Source organism: Equus quagga, chromosome 13, assembly GCF_021613505.1.
Source record: "Equus quagga isolate Etosha38 chromosome 13, UCLA_HA_Equagga_1.0, whole genome shotgun sequence".
Taxonomy (NCBI): Eukaryota; Metazoa; Chordata; class Mammalia; order Perissodactyla; family Equidae; genus Equus; species Equus quagga.
Window position 1 is genome coordinate 45690992 of NC_060279.1, and position 14135 is coordinate 45705126.

General features: G+C 44.8%; 1 protein-coding gene across 11 annotated transcripts in view; it reads right to left on the minus strand.

Moving 5' to 3' along the window:
- Positions 1–14135, minus strand: part of ABCC11 (ATP binding cassette subfamily C member 11) — a 73512-nt gene that overhangs the window by 51732 nt on the left and 7645 nt on the right. For 4 of the 11 annotated variants that reach the window (XM_046682341.1, XM_046682343.1, XM_046682342.1 and 1 more), the window contains exons 2-6: positions 11996–12138; positions 10552–10688; positions 8656–8814; positions 4647–4794; positions 2953–3186 (exon numbers count right to left, since the gene is read on the minus strand). In XM_046682341.1, the coding sequence (XP_046538297.1) occupies positions 2953–3186; positions 4647–4794; positions 8656–8814; positions 10552–10688; positions 11996–12094 (777 nt within the window). In that variant the 5' untranslated portion in view covers positions 12095–12138. Of the gene's footprint in view, positions 1–2952; positions 3187–4646; positions 4875–8655; positions 8815–10551; positions 10689–11995; positions 12139–12746; positions 12769–13619; positions 13846–14135 lie in introns of those variants that run through there. The other 7 variants (XM_046682346.1, XM_046682339.1, XM_046682347.1 and 4 more) reach the window with 5 other exon arrangements.

The following is a 14135-nucleotide window of genomic DNA, read 5'->3' on the forward strand; positions in this document are numbered from 1 at the left end:
TGGCAATTTCATTTCTCGATGGAGAAACATTCAGCTGTGCCGGAGGAGGCACATGCAAGGATGTCTGCTGCAGCCCTGTTCACCGCAGCAAAACCCGCAAACGTCCTCACTGCCCACTGGTGGGGAAGGGTGCAGCAGCCACGCATGAAATATTAGGTAGCATTAGTTCCTGGAGCAAACTGTCAAGTTCGTGTCCCAGACCTGTCATTTACTAACTGTGGAACCACAGACACATCGGTCAGTTTCTCTGTACCTTGGTTGCCTCCTCAGTAAAATGAAAATAACAAAACAACCTACTTCATAGTGTTGCTGTGACCACTGAATGAGAGAACGCGCATAAAACGCTTCATTTTGGCACAGTGAAAGTGCTAAACGGGGCTGGGGGGAAAGGTAAGAACTTCTAGTTATAAATATGCATGAAGACCATAGTTACCAATACCTTATTGTCTATCTGAAAGTTGGTAAGAGAGCAGATCTTAAAAGTTCTCATCACAAGAAAATAAGTTGTAACTATGAGGTGATGAATGTTAACTTACTGTGGTGATCATTTTGCAATATGTACATATATCAAATCATTATGTGTATTCCTTGGACTAATCCAATCTTACATGTCAATTATATTTCAATACAAATGGGGGAAAAAAGAAAGTGCTGTAATGATGAGGAAGCATCACTGAGAAGGCAGGAGGACGATCTCTATGTCCTAACATGGAAGCTGAGACAGAATGAGGATGGAGAAAAAGCTACAAAGCAACATAAACGATGCAGCACCATTAATGTAAGAAATCACCCAAAAAACCTATGCCACACAGTTTCTATGGGTAATTGCAGAACACTATGCAAACGTAGTATCATTTATGCAAAAACTTGCACGTGCGCTAAATACACTTTAAAAAGTCCGTAAGGACACATGCCAAACTGATAATGGTGGTTCCCTCCGGGCATGAGGAAAGTCATAAGAAGAGGTCAAGGGAGTCATCTATACTATTTTATTTTGTTTCCAAGGAGAATGTATTCAGTTATTTTTGAAATTATCTTTAAAACAAAATCTATGGAAGCAACACCCCAGAAACCCTCTTGTGAGCAACTACTTCCATCTCCACTTCCAAACGGGCCATCTTGTCTTCTGCTTCTATGAAGATATTTGGGTAAATTGGGCTTTGCATACAGCAGGTGCTCAGAACAGAGGCGTACAGAAATGGCACCGAGGCAGGCCTCAGTACAAAAGGTCTACTTCTGGAGGGAGGTGAGTCTACTGGTTCAGAGCCTGGACTCTGCAGCCAGGCTCTCTGCTTACCAGTCACGTGACCTTGTACAAGATTCCTTCTCTTTCCTTGACTCAGTTTCCACCTCTGTGACAACGGGAACAATAACATAAACTACTGCCTGAGAGGGTTGTCAGAGGACTGACTGAGCTAAGTAAGTAGAGCCCTTGGGGCGATGTCTGGCTTATGGAAAGTCTGCAATCACTACGATGACTTTCCCGGGATCAACACGAAGCTGGCTGCCATGGATCCTTTCCCTTCAGCCAGGTGCATCCTCCATATTTGAGGCCTAACAGAAATTAATGAGACAACTGAACACATGAATCATGCCACCTTTCCACGTGCTGCATATGTACTAACTCGTTTAACCCCATGAGACAACAATCCCACAGCTTCAGGGGAGCTGAACAAGTTGTCTAAGGTCACAGGACTAATAAAATCATGAAGAATAACAGTAATGATGATAACAATAAATATCTTATGTGTGTTAGCACTCGAGTTTAGAAAAAACATCCACTTGGTGGCAATGGTTAATTCGGCAGGCACGTTTTGGACGTCTGTCCTGTGTAAGTCAGATGCTGGGCCTTTCGAAGGATAGAGTGGTGAATCTAACATGGATCTTGTCTTTGAAGGGGGCTCATATGAGTCAGCAGCCAGATCTGTGCTTGGTGGGTAGTGGGAGTGTAGGGTGGGGTTTAGAGGTACTATCAGTAAGGAGAGGACGTCTCAACTGGGCCTTGAAGGATGAATGGGATTTCCAAAGGGCAGGGGGTAGGGGTTACATGAGCAACGTTGCCAGGAAATGGACACGGCTGGAGTATTTGAGGACTGGAGGTTAGCCCAGCCTGGCGGGAAGGGAGGAAGCTAACCTTGGGCTGGAGGAGGGGATATGGGAGGAGATGAGGTGGAAAGTTGCTGCTGTCAGATCACAAGGGGCTTTGGCCTGAGGGCGAGGAGCCGAAGCAGCACTGCCTCTTCCAAAACAAAAATGTTCCAGCGCCAAAGTGATCCATGCTCCTCAAGGCAACTGGTAGTCAACAGAAAAACAGGGCAATGGAAGTTAAATATATAAAATTCCAGTGCCCCCATGACTAGGGGTCCTGAGTTGGAATATCTTCCTCCAATCTCTGTCAGCGTTTGTTTGTGTTACGCTGCGGGGAGAGTGAGGGCAGGAACTGACGCATCAATGCAATCACCAGGCAGCTCTCAGTACTCCTCTTCTGCAGAGAGGAAAATTCACAGCACAGGGCTTATCTGTGATTGCTTTCCCTGGAAGATTTCCCTGAGCCATCGAGTCCTCATACGCGCCTCCCCAGACTGGCTGGGGATGCACTTTCCAATGTGCTTCTACTCAAATTCGTGTCTGTTTGTTCACTGCCATATCCCAGGGCCTAGAACAGGGCCTGGCCCAGAGTACGCTCAGTAACTATTTGTTGAATGAATAGATAAAAGCTCTCCAGGTCCATCTATTCAAGTGGCATCTCCCTGGGTTATTGTTGACCTGCTTTTATAACCCCAGAGGCAATTCTTGATGGTCATCAACACTCACCCTAGGAATTACTGCCTTTCTCTTTCTTCCTTCCGTCCCTCTCCTAACTCCCTTTTCTCCCCCCCTTGGCCTCAGGACAGCGATGTCTGGAGGAGAAGTAGGGAAGCACGGGCTCCGCATGCAGTCCCAGCCACTTACCTCTACCGTGGTGATGTGTGTTAGAGACTTAAATTGCATTAGTTTCTCAAAGGCAAAGGAGGAAACGGCTGTATGAAATCTGATGGCTGTGCGCTGGTTTATGACCCAACAGGAGCACAGACTCAGAGACTTCAGACACTCGCTGAGAAACAGGGTAAAGCAGAGTCCCACTCCATAGACGATGTTCCCTGGCTGCTCTTCGGAATATTCTAGGATCTTTGGTATGATCAGCACCTAAAAGGAAACAGGAGTTTGGATCATTCAGACCTCCCAATCCTTCCATCAGGCAACAAATATCAGAGGTAGGCTGTGTGAGGTCCTCGGGTCAATGTTGGGGGCTTGTTGAACGGTCAAAACTGACTCAAGCACAATCCTGCTTTCAGGAAGGACCTAGTCCAGTCGGAGGAGACTCAGGAGTTCAGCTGACTCAGATCTGAATCCCAGCTCCATTACTTTGTAGCAGGTCCTGACGGGAACCAGAAGACACATGTTAATGGGGTATTTCAGAAGTTAATAAAGTGACTATTTACAAGGTGTGGGCAGAATTTAGGAAATCCAACCAGGGATGGTAGCATACCATGGAGCCAGTGACATCAGGGAACTGTTACCTCCCCAGACCTAAGGGGAGGGGGAGGAGGAGGTTGCTGGAACCCAGAAGGAGAGAGTCACACAGAAAGGGCTCCTCACAGGAGCCTGGTCGCTGACCTCCAGTGCCAGGGAGGGAGGCAGTGAGAGGAATAAATATCCTGCCCTCACTTTCTCCTTCCCTCTGGTCTCCTGTTGGCATCTCCCACAGGTCAAACCCAACCAGAAGCCAGAGTGCAGGGGGACCCCATTAATGTGATCCATACAGGTCATGCACTAGGGGCACAGGGCAGGGTGGACAGCGGCAGAGAGTGGATCTGGAGGGACAAATGGAGACCATCCGGCACACTAACCGTTACCTAGGGAGCATATCTCTGTGGTGTCATCAGTTGTTGTCTCTTCCTGACCTGCATCCATTCTTCCTTAGCTGGTAAGAGCGCCGCAGTTTTCTCCTGGGGAGACTGTCACCTGCCCCATTGCATGCAGACTAGCCTGGATTGTCAATCAAAGTGTCCTACCCTCTTCTGTCCAACTGGTGAGCATGTGACACCAGCTGGGATAATCAGATTCACTCTCTGCAACCAGAATCTTGGGCTGAGGAACTGGAAGGCAGGAAATAGAGCCGAGTCCTCCCATCCTTGGTCCATGGAGGAGATCATTAGTTCCTGCCCCAACATCCCCAGAGCTGCTCAGCCATTTCTCGAAGCAGCTGGCATGCACTGAGCCAGACCACACTCTAAGTGCTTTATATACTGATCTCATGTAATGTCACCCTATGAGGCAGGTGACGTTGTGCTGTCCATTATACACATGATGGTTTCTATGAGGTCCACTGCTCAGAGTGTCATGGGGTTCCTTGAAGAAACTAAGGCACAGGGAAGGTAAGCAAATTGTCCAAAGCCACTCAGCATTTAAGTGGCAGGGCCAAGGTTTGAACCCAAGCAGTGGCTGCAGAACTCACACTGCTATTACTAGCTCTAATTCCCAAAAAAGGTGTTCATTTTTTGAGCAGCAGCTGAGAGGCAAATACCCCCAATTCCTGGCACAGACTTGAACATGCTAATCCCGAAAGCCTGGAGTGCTCCAACCTCAGCACATCCGCCACTTACTGGCCCCAGCAGGCTCCAGAGACAGAGGCAGCAGCCCAGAAGCGTAGCGAAAAGAACTCTTGTTCTCTGGAAGCTCAGCATCATGTGAAGCACCGAGGCTTTCTCAGGCCCACGCCGGGAGACTTCTTCTTCCCAAAGGAGGCGAAGTCTTGAAAAGAGGAACATCGAGCCAAGCGAAATGTCTTTGCATGTGTCACTCAAATGTCCTAGGGCTCACTAGCCTAGAAGCTTCATTACAGAAAGTTTCAAACATAACAAATGAAGAGAGAACAGAATAGGGAGTCTCCCCAGATACCCATTCCTCAGCTTCAAGAATAATCAACATTTGACATTTCTGTTTCGTCTCTCCTCTCCTCCTCTTTTTCTCTGTTTTTGCTGGAGTATTTCAAGGAAATCCCAGACACATCATTTCATCCATAAATGCTTCAGAATGTGTCTCTTCCCACATAGGGCTTTTGGGAAAAAAAACCCATAGTAACCATAATAACAATATATATTAATAACTACTAATTGTTATTAATAAGAAGTAATAGTTACATATTGATAACATGGTGACAATGATTCCTTAATGGCATTTAATATCCAGCCTGTATTCAAATTTCTTTAATTATTTTTAAAATATATTTTTACAGTTAGTTTACCCTAAATCAAGATCCAAACAAGGTCCATACATCACGTTAAAAGACAAATCTGATAGGCCTCTCGCGTCATTTTAATCTGTAACAGTTTCCCCTCCTCTGCATTTTCTGCCATTTACTTCTTGAAGAAACTGAGTTATTTATCCTGTAGAATTTACCACATTCTGGATTTGACTGACTGTGTCCCTGTGGTGTCATCTAACATAATCTTCTATCCTCTGTATTTCCTATTAGACTGCTAGTTAGACCTAGAGGCTGAATGAAATTCAGAATTCGTGTCGGTTTGCAAGAATATTCAACAGGTGCTGTGGTGTCCTTCCTTGTGCATCACATCTCAAGACGCACAATGCCTGGTCCCACTTTTAGTAACGCTAAGGTGGATCAGCAGGTTAAGGCCTGTCAGCCTGACTCATTCATTGCCAAATTCCCCATCATTGACAACCATTGCCTAGATCCACTTCCATTAGGGCTGGCAAAATGGTAATTTTTCTAATTCTATCACTCCTTCCGTATTTAGTAGCTTGAGTTTTTCTATAAAAAATAAGTTTCTCTCATCAACTGTTTTGTTATCCTGAAATACAGTTAGCTGAGGAAGTAGCCTAGGACTTTGAATAATGTCACTCTTCCTTTTTATACACAAATTACAATGTATAACACCCAGAACACTGGCCTTCATAAAGCACTCTCATTTGTTTCAAAGTCCCCAAAAGGTGCCCAGTGCTGGATCATGCAGCTGAGAGCATGTCCTTATTTTGACATTCCAAGCTAATGATGCCTAGGATGATTGTGTTACACCAGCAAGACAGGAACACCAAAAACACTTCTTTTGGAAAAAAATTTGATATATGATATTTCAGAAAAGCATCAAAGAAGTCATGAAAAAATTAAAATTTTTCTGGCTTTCTTATTCTTTATTAGAATTATATTTGAGGCAGGAGCAGGTGACAGCGACAATAGTCTCTGTGGTGCTTGGGGCTTCCAGAGTCTAATGCAGCCTTTGGATGCTGTCCACATATCCACAGCCCAGTCTCCCAGCAGCAGGCCCCATGTTGGCATCTGCTCTTTGACTTCCTGGCTCCTGCTGCCACACATCTGGTCCCACTGTCTGGAAAGCAGTTACCACTGCCCTTGATGAGAACACTAAGGACAATGCCAAGGGACTCCAGGTGCTCCCTGAAGCTTCTACTCCTTACAGAGCAAGAGCATGGTGGACAGAATGGCCTCCCTTGTTGGGTCACCCTTTGTCCCCAGGGCCCAACAGCAGCACAGCCTATGCATGTTCTTAAACAGCTCTATCAGCTTCTGGGTCCCATACTCTGCCCAGAATCTCACCAAGTCTCTAACAGCAAGCAGTTGTAGCCCTTTCTACCCTTTACTCCTCCAGACATGGACACTTGTGCCCAGTCTAAAACCAGAAGGGAACAATCAACAAGAGAATCTTTCTGTCGTATTTTCTGTCAGCTGCAATCAAAACTCCAGGCTTCTTCTTCCTTCCTGGGTTACAAAACAGCTGGCCCATCCAGTGCCTATCAGTATGGCCCAGATAACTGGGGGTCTCGGCCCCAGCTCAGCAAAGCACAAATGTCCCCATGATACCTGTATGTGTCAGAGGCCAAACCGTGGGGCCACCTCTCCTCTTTCCAGTCCTACTGCCACACATGACACAATCCACAGAGACAACAAGCTCCAGACTTGGCTCTCCTTTGACTAAACAAATCCAAGTTTCCATACCTGCCCACAGCTGTCCTATCAATTTCTGGCCATGATTACCAGACTCAGATTCAAAAGACTTGGTTTCAAATTTTACCTCCTCCACTCATTAGCTACGTGACTCAGGAAACAACATTTCACTTCTCCTGTCCTTGGTTTCTTCATTTGTAAAATGAGGAAATAATATCTGCCCTGTTGATTTCATAACCCTATTGTGATGGTCATAGGAGATAATGGATGGGGAAATGCTCTGTAAGTGTAGAATCAGAAAAAATGTGAGGAATTATGAGGGAAATGATGATGAAGATAACGGTGGGCATGACGGTGATGCTGCTGCTGTGGTGACAGTGGGGGTGACAGTGATGGTTGGCAGTTTGTCAGCAAATCCTTACAGAAGCCAAAGCAGCCGTTCTGAAGGATTAGGGACAATGCATCCCAGAATTCTGCCTGTTAAATGGTGAACATACAGAAAGAAACCCCTTTAAAGGTGTGAATGCATGGATAATTATTTTTTCAAATAAACATCTGAAAATGGAGTGACTGCAGAGGTGTTGGTAGACAGACATGGTGAGTTACGGAATGGAAAAGGGAGCATGGGTGACCCGGGAGAGTGGAAGTAGGTCAGGAGAGCTTGTGCTCATAATGGTTAGGAAGAGCCAACCCAACTAACAGTTAACTGGTTGCCTATCATGCATCGGGCATTTTTCCAAGTGCTTTAAACTGAATGTATCACCTTTGCAATTCTCGCAACAATCGTATGAAGGACCATGAGATAAATTTTATGATCCCCTATTTTATACATAAAGACACAAGGCCCTGAAAGGGTAAGTAACTTTTCTGACATCGTAGCTGGTAAGAGGTGAGCTCTGACCAACATTTGGCATTATCCAAGAGGTGTTCCCTGGAAACTTTATTTTACTGAACAAATCTGAGAAGCAATGGGTCAAAGGTTAAACAGTTTCTGTTTTCTCAGTGCCTTCAACACACTACTTTAGTGTGTAAATCTTTGCGACTGGCTCTCATTCGCGCCACTTCACAGACTCCCCGACCACTGAGCGCTCTTCTCAGGGAGGCGCTCACGAGTCACCACTTCCTGGAAAACATTTGGGAAAGGCCACTGCACACCTGGTGCCTATGGATTAGCCAGAGGTAGGAACATTTCAAGTCACTTACCATTGTTTTCCCCATTTGATCCTCATATTGCCTTGTGGGGTAGGTGTCACAAGAAATGTAACCAAACAACTAGTTAGTGGTGGCTCAAAGATTAAGTGACTGGACCACTAACCCAAAATTTAATGATCAGTGACACAGATAAATACCTGATCCAGAAGAAAAAGCAAAAGGGACTAGAAGCAGTAATTTCTAACTTTCTAGGAGGAGGTCCTGGGCCCCAATGCAAATCTGATAAAAGAGGTGAATTCTTGCTCTAGAAAAAGATCTCCAGCCCATATGTATGAAATATGTAAACCATTTCAGGAGATTCATGAACCCCAGGTTAAGAAGCTTCAGACTAGAGTGAGGGGTCTTGCTACAAAGGAAGAAACGATATTCTCTAGTTGTTAGACGACGGACCCCACCTGCTAGTGTTAAGCATCTTGGGTCACCATCCCCCTGAGACATGGTCTCTAACCAATCCCGTGGCTTGCTCAATGTGACTTTACCTTTCGGCATTTTTGGCTGAGGCATCATGTACTGACAGCTGGGGGATGCTGTTCTCATCTAAGCGTTTCTGTAAACCTCGGATCATGAGTGGGGTCAACCATGACAACAAGAGGTAGGAGAACAGGCCAGCATCATCCATGGGCTGCGGGGCAGGAAACCTAGGAGAGAAGTCCCAGGCAACGTGGTCACCCTGTGACACAGGCTCTCGAGACGAAAAATAAGTCAAGCGCAAGATTTTGAAGGGATGAATTATAACAATGTAAGAGCCACAGTGCAGTCATCAGGGTGTACAGAGAAGTATTTTTTTTCATGACTCTATTATTTGTGATAGTTAAAAACCAGAAACAACAAAAACACTCATCAATAGGGGAATGCTTTGCAAAGAAAGAAAAAAACCAAAGTAAATCCATATTGTAGAAAACAAAGCAGAAGTGTCTAAAATTCGAGCTGATCTATTTGCAGAACGTGGAAGAAGCTCTAACAAGATTAAGCAAGGAAAAAATCATTTGCAGATTAAGAAACTCAGTGTATTTTTATTTACATGAAAAGGAAGAAATAAGGGAAGGCAGACAAAATGATATATATGTAATATATATCAAATTGTTATATCAAGTTATGTAACAATTTATCTCAAATTGTTAACAGTGGTTGACTTTGAAGAAGGAATTAGAATTGGCAAAGGAACAGGAAAAGACATTCTCATTGGTTTAATTTTTCTATGTTTTGCTTATGTAACTTTCACCAAAAAATAAAAATGAAATAAAAAGTAAATAAGAATGATCAGGTCATATCTCTGGGAATGATTCACAAATGCAGAAATAATGATTGCATTCATGTTGGAACTGTGCAGTCCGGGCAGGGCTGGCCACGCCTCTGCCAGGTGTGTTGGAGAGAGAAGAGACTGAAGGGAGGGTGGGACACTGCGGCAGGTACGTGGGGCCATCTGCACTCACAGAGGAGGGGGCGAGAGTCTATGAGCTGGTGCCAGGATTCCAAAGGCCCAGCAGAGACATGCATTTCTGAGATGAGGTTGCCCAGGTGAACTAAGGTACCAAGGTACTCTGATCCTGGTGGAGATAAGATCAATTCAGTGGGAACCATCTAGCTAGTATTGATAAGAGCTCAGACATAAAAACAGGACAACAACTACAGTTTGTTGATAGATCACAGGGCATTTAGCCATCAGGGCTTCCCACTTCTCCTAGAATGAAGACCATCATCCTTAATGCGGCCCATGGGGACGTGCATGATCCCCCAGCATTTGCCTCCCTCTGTGGCTCAACTCGTGCCAGACCCATCATTGCACATGACTATCCAGTGACACTGGCCTCCTTCTTAGTTCCTGGACACATCACGCTGTGTTCCTTCCATCCCAAGGCCAGGCATTTGCACATGCTCTTCCCTCTGCCAGATCATTCTTCCCTTTCTCTTTCCTAGTAAAATCTTGTTCGTCCTCTGGGTCTGAGCTAAAGCACAAGCTGTCACTGTTCCACTGTCCCTCTGCACCCCCATGGTTCTCCACAGCACCATCCTCAAACAGCTTGCAGTCACATGTGTATTTATGAGTTTACTTGACTGTTGTCTTTCTCCCCCATGTGAGGTCCACGGTGGACAAGGATCTCGTCTGTCTTGCTCACTGCTATTCCCCCACGCTCTAGCATAGTGCCTGGCACATGTAAGGGCTCAGTGAATCCTTGTTGAATGAATGAATGAATGAACGAAGGGCTGGCTGTGCCTCCCTGGTGTGCCTCAGGCTGCTCTGCAGGTGTTGGGCTGTGGTGGGCGACATGAGTGTGTCGGCATGGTTATGTAACTTTAGGAGGGGTCTGGGTGTGAAGGTCTGAGGGTCACTGCCCTGGGGGGTAGAGCCCCTCGTCCTCCCCCTCAAGACTCACTTTGGTTTGGGACGGAAGGGAATCATGTTTCTCCAGGCAGCAGAGTACTTCCCCCAAGGGAGGCCCTCCGCCTTCTCCGGTGCTGCAGGATTCCCTGCCTGCTGGGTCCAGGGGCCACCTTCCAGAGTGTAAGGTTTCTTGGGGAAGAAAAAGCAAGAACACATCAGTTTCAGACCTCATAAACGCTGCCTGAGGGAGTGTTGGGCTGGCCACCCAAGGCAGACGGATCTTTCCACATCCAGCTTCCTAAAGAAAGGCAGCCAGAGTCAGACAGAGACAGGCAAACACTGTATGATCTCACTTGCATGTGGAATCTGAAAAAAGAGAGTTCATACATAAGAGAACAGAGACTGGGTGGTTGCCAGAGGAGAGGGGGTGGCGGCTTGGTGAAATGGGTGAAGTGGATCAAATGTACCAAACTTCCAATTATAAAATGTCATGGGATGTAATGTACAGAATGGTGACTATAGCTAATAATACTGTATTGTATATTTGAGAGTTGCTAAGAGAGTAGATCTTAAAATTTCTCACCACAAGAAAAAAAGTTTGTAACTATGTGAGGTGATGGATGCTAGACTTATTCTGGGGATCCTTTCATAATATATACAAATACTGAATTATTGTTTTGTACACTTGAAACTAATATAATGTTATATGTCAATTACATCTCAATAAAAATAAGTAAATAAAAGAAAAGCTGCAGGGCAGGGAGTGAGCACTGAGCCAAGAGTCAGGACAACTGGGTCTCAGCCCTGGTCCTGCCCCCCATTTGCCGGGTGACAGTGGGCAGGTCACTCTACCTTCCTGGGTTTTTACCTATTAATAAACACTGTAGACAAGAATAAAGGGTGCTATAGTTAGTCACCCACAGAATGTGAGACCCAGTCACCCTCTGAGGTAAACCTACCACAAAGAAATCAAGAAGCAAAAAAATTAAATCCCAAAACATTCCATGTTATGCTTTTGATAAGATGGGAAAAAACTAAAACAAAAAGATATATCACTTCTAGGACTTCACGTAGAATAAACACTATCTTAAAAGCATAGCAAGGGATCACTGGGAAAAGATTTGAGATGATGGTTACTTCCGGGGGTGAGGGTTAGAGAACGAGATGGAGGAAGACCAATGGCTGGATGTGATTGTTAAGGTCCGAGCTTGTGAATTGATGGGTTTACAGTTGCTGATTATGTTATTAAAAGTAAATACATAGAAAAATAGTTAATAGACGAGACAGAGAAAGAGGGATAGAAAGATAGAGGCACGAACCATGAAGGTGTATCATGACAAAGGATTATGATCCATCTAATTGTGGAAACCTGAGGACCATTAAAAAAATCAAGGTGAAATAATTATAGGACAAAACCATTGATCTAATTTATGACCATTGTGAAGACCCTGTCAACTCAGTTTCCTAGTGTTGTGATGAAAAGGAGATCTACTTACGTAGCTAAGTCCTGAAGCCATGTCATCACCTACATCCAAGCCGAGATTTATGAGGCCACCGGAAGAGCTGGGGACCCAGTATATCCTCCTCCTGGTCATTTTCAGTTGTCCTGCCAATTCTTTGTTTCCAAGAATCAGAGAATCTGAAAAGGCAGCAGGTAGGAGCAGCTTAGATCCAGCCCTGAGCAGCCAGGAGAGGGGGATATCACCCTGCAGGAAGTGTGCCAGGGCCGTGCAGAGGGTTGGGCCATTGTCACAGGCCTGCTTTTCCCTCCGGCTGGAATGGGCTTGGCTCCCTCTTTTTAAACACCTGCTCCAGCCTCAGCCCAATATCACTGAGGGAGACCTTCTCTAACCACCCACTCCCAGCCCCAAAACCTTGGGTCAGGTCAATCTCCTTTGATATCTCCAAGGCCTGCTCATAAACCACGCTTCTTCCCTTATCCCAGTTTGTAATTGCGTGTTTCTGTGAATCATTATTTGTTTAGAGTTCAGTTTCTGCACTAAACAAAGATCCTCATGAGGACAGGGCCATGTCTGCTTTGCTCACTACTGAATCCTTGGGGCCTGGGACGGTGCTGGGAAGACAGCAGGTGCTCAGTAAATAAATGATGGATGGATGGATAAATGAGTGAAAGAAATGCGATTTTGCCATTCTCCGGCTCTTGGTTTTCACACATTCAGAGGAGGAGACCTGGGCACACTTTAGGAACCTTAAATAACCAAGGCATTTTAAAAAATGTTAATATACTTTTCATTTTCGCCTTTCTGAGTACGTGACTCACTCCCAGAACGTCCATGTGCCTTGGGAAGGTTGGGGTGCGGGGGAGGGATGGTCACTAGGAATATTTTGAAAAAGAAAGAAAGTATACATCAGGGCCAGTGTCATGGGGTATGACCAGCACCACACAGGGGCCCATACCCAGAAGGGCCCCAGGCTTCCTTGAATGCTCTGCTGTCAACATCTTGAAATTCTTAATAATTTTGAACAAGGAGCCCCACAAACGAGTCCTGAGGTTTAGATACAGCTTTTGACATTCAAATATAGGATTGTACTTCAAGTAAAAAGATTTGCAGGCTAGCCTATTGTCTTGGGAGAAGATTCTCTAAATTCCTTTATCCCACTCCCTCCATTCATCTTTCTTTTAGCAAATCACAACAAAATCTGGTAGACCCAGTTTCTGGAGTTCTCCTACACAGCGTACGAGATAGACCCCCAGCCATGGCACCAGGCCATGAGGTATACTTGCCATGCAATGGCAGAAATGGACCTTTCAGCAATGATGGAAAAGAAAAAAAGAGAGAGAAGGAGGTGTATTAGATAAAAGAGGATGTCACATACTTCTTGTTTAAGACTCTGGGAAAAGGCCAGTTTTCTGGCTGCCACAATCCAGCCTAGGACACAGACACATTAAAGTAAAATCGGCATGAGTCAATAGAAGGAGGCCTGGGAGTAGGAACACGGTGTACTGCTGTCCAGTTTATTCACTACACAAACGTTCCCAGGGGAGGGAATGGAACACGGGGGAGGGAGCTAGAGACAGCGAGTTCTAGATTGCAAGTCATGCACCCTGGCAAGGAGCCGTATCAGCCGTGCTGATAGATGTTTGTATCTGGAACTAACCTAGGGCTGCAATGGCTGAATGAATGCAGTTCCGACATGAACGCTGCTTGACATTTTACTTTATGTTAACAAGTAAGAGGAAAATGAAACATCAAAGATGAGTGATGGTTGAATATTCACTCATTTGCCAATGACCCTGAGTAACTTTGCTGAACTTTTTTCAAGTACTGAAAGAAAGTTTCCTCCTTTCTTGGTCTTCTTCACAATGTCATGGCTACAGGGAGCACACGCTTGATTTAATCTGCAATAGTAACATTTCTTGCATTTATTTCTCAAGGCTAGATAATCAACAAAATAATAAAACAAGTAAGACATTATTGATAGTATTTCCACCAGTCAGATACAATAGATATAAATAACCTAAAAAAAAAGCAATAGCAAAATGTAGTAAAATAATTAGGAGGTGATAAATTTTGAGTTTGACTTTTGTCTTTGATAAAATGTATTTAGTCATAAGTTTATATAATTTAGACTTAATAATGTTTGTCTTTAACAACTAGGCTCTCAAAATTCCAG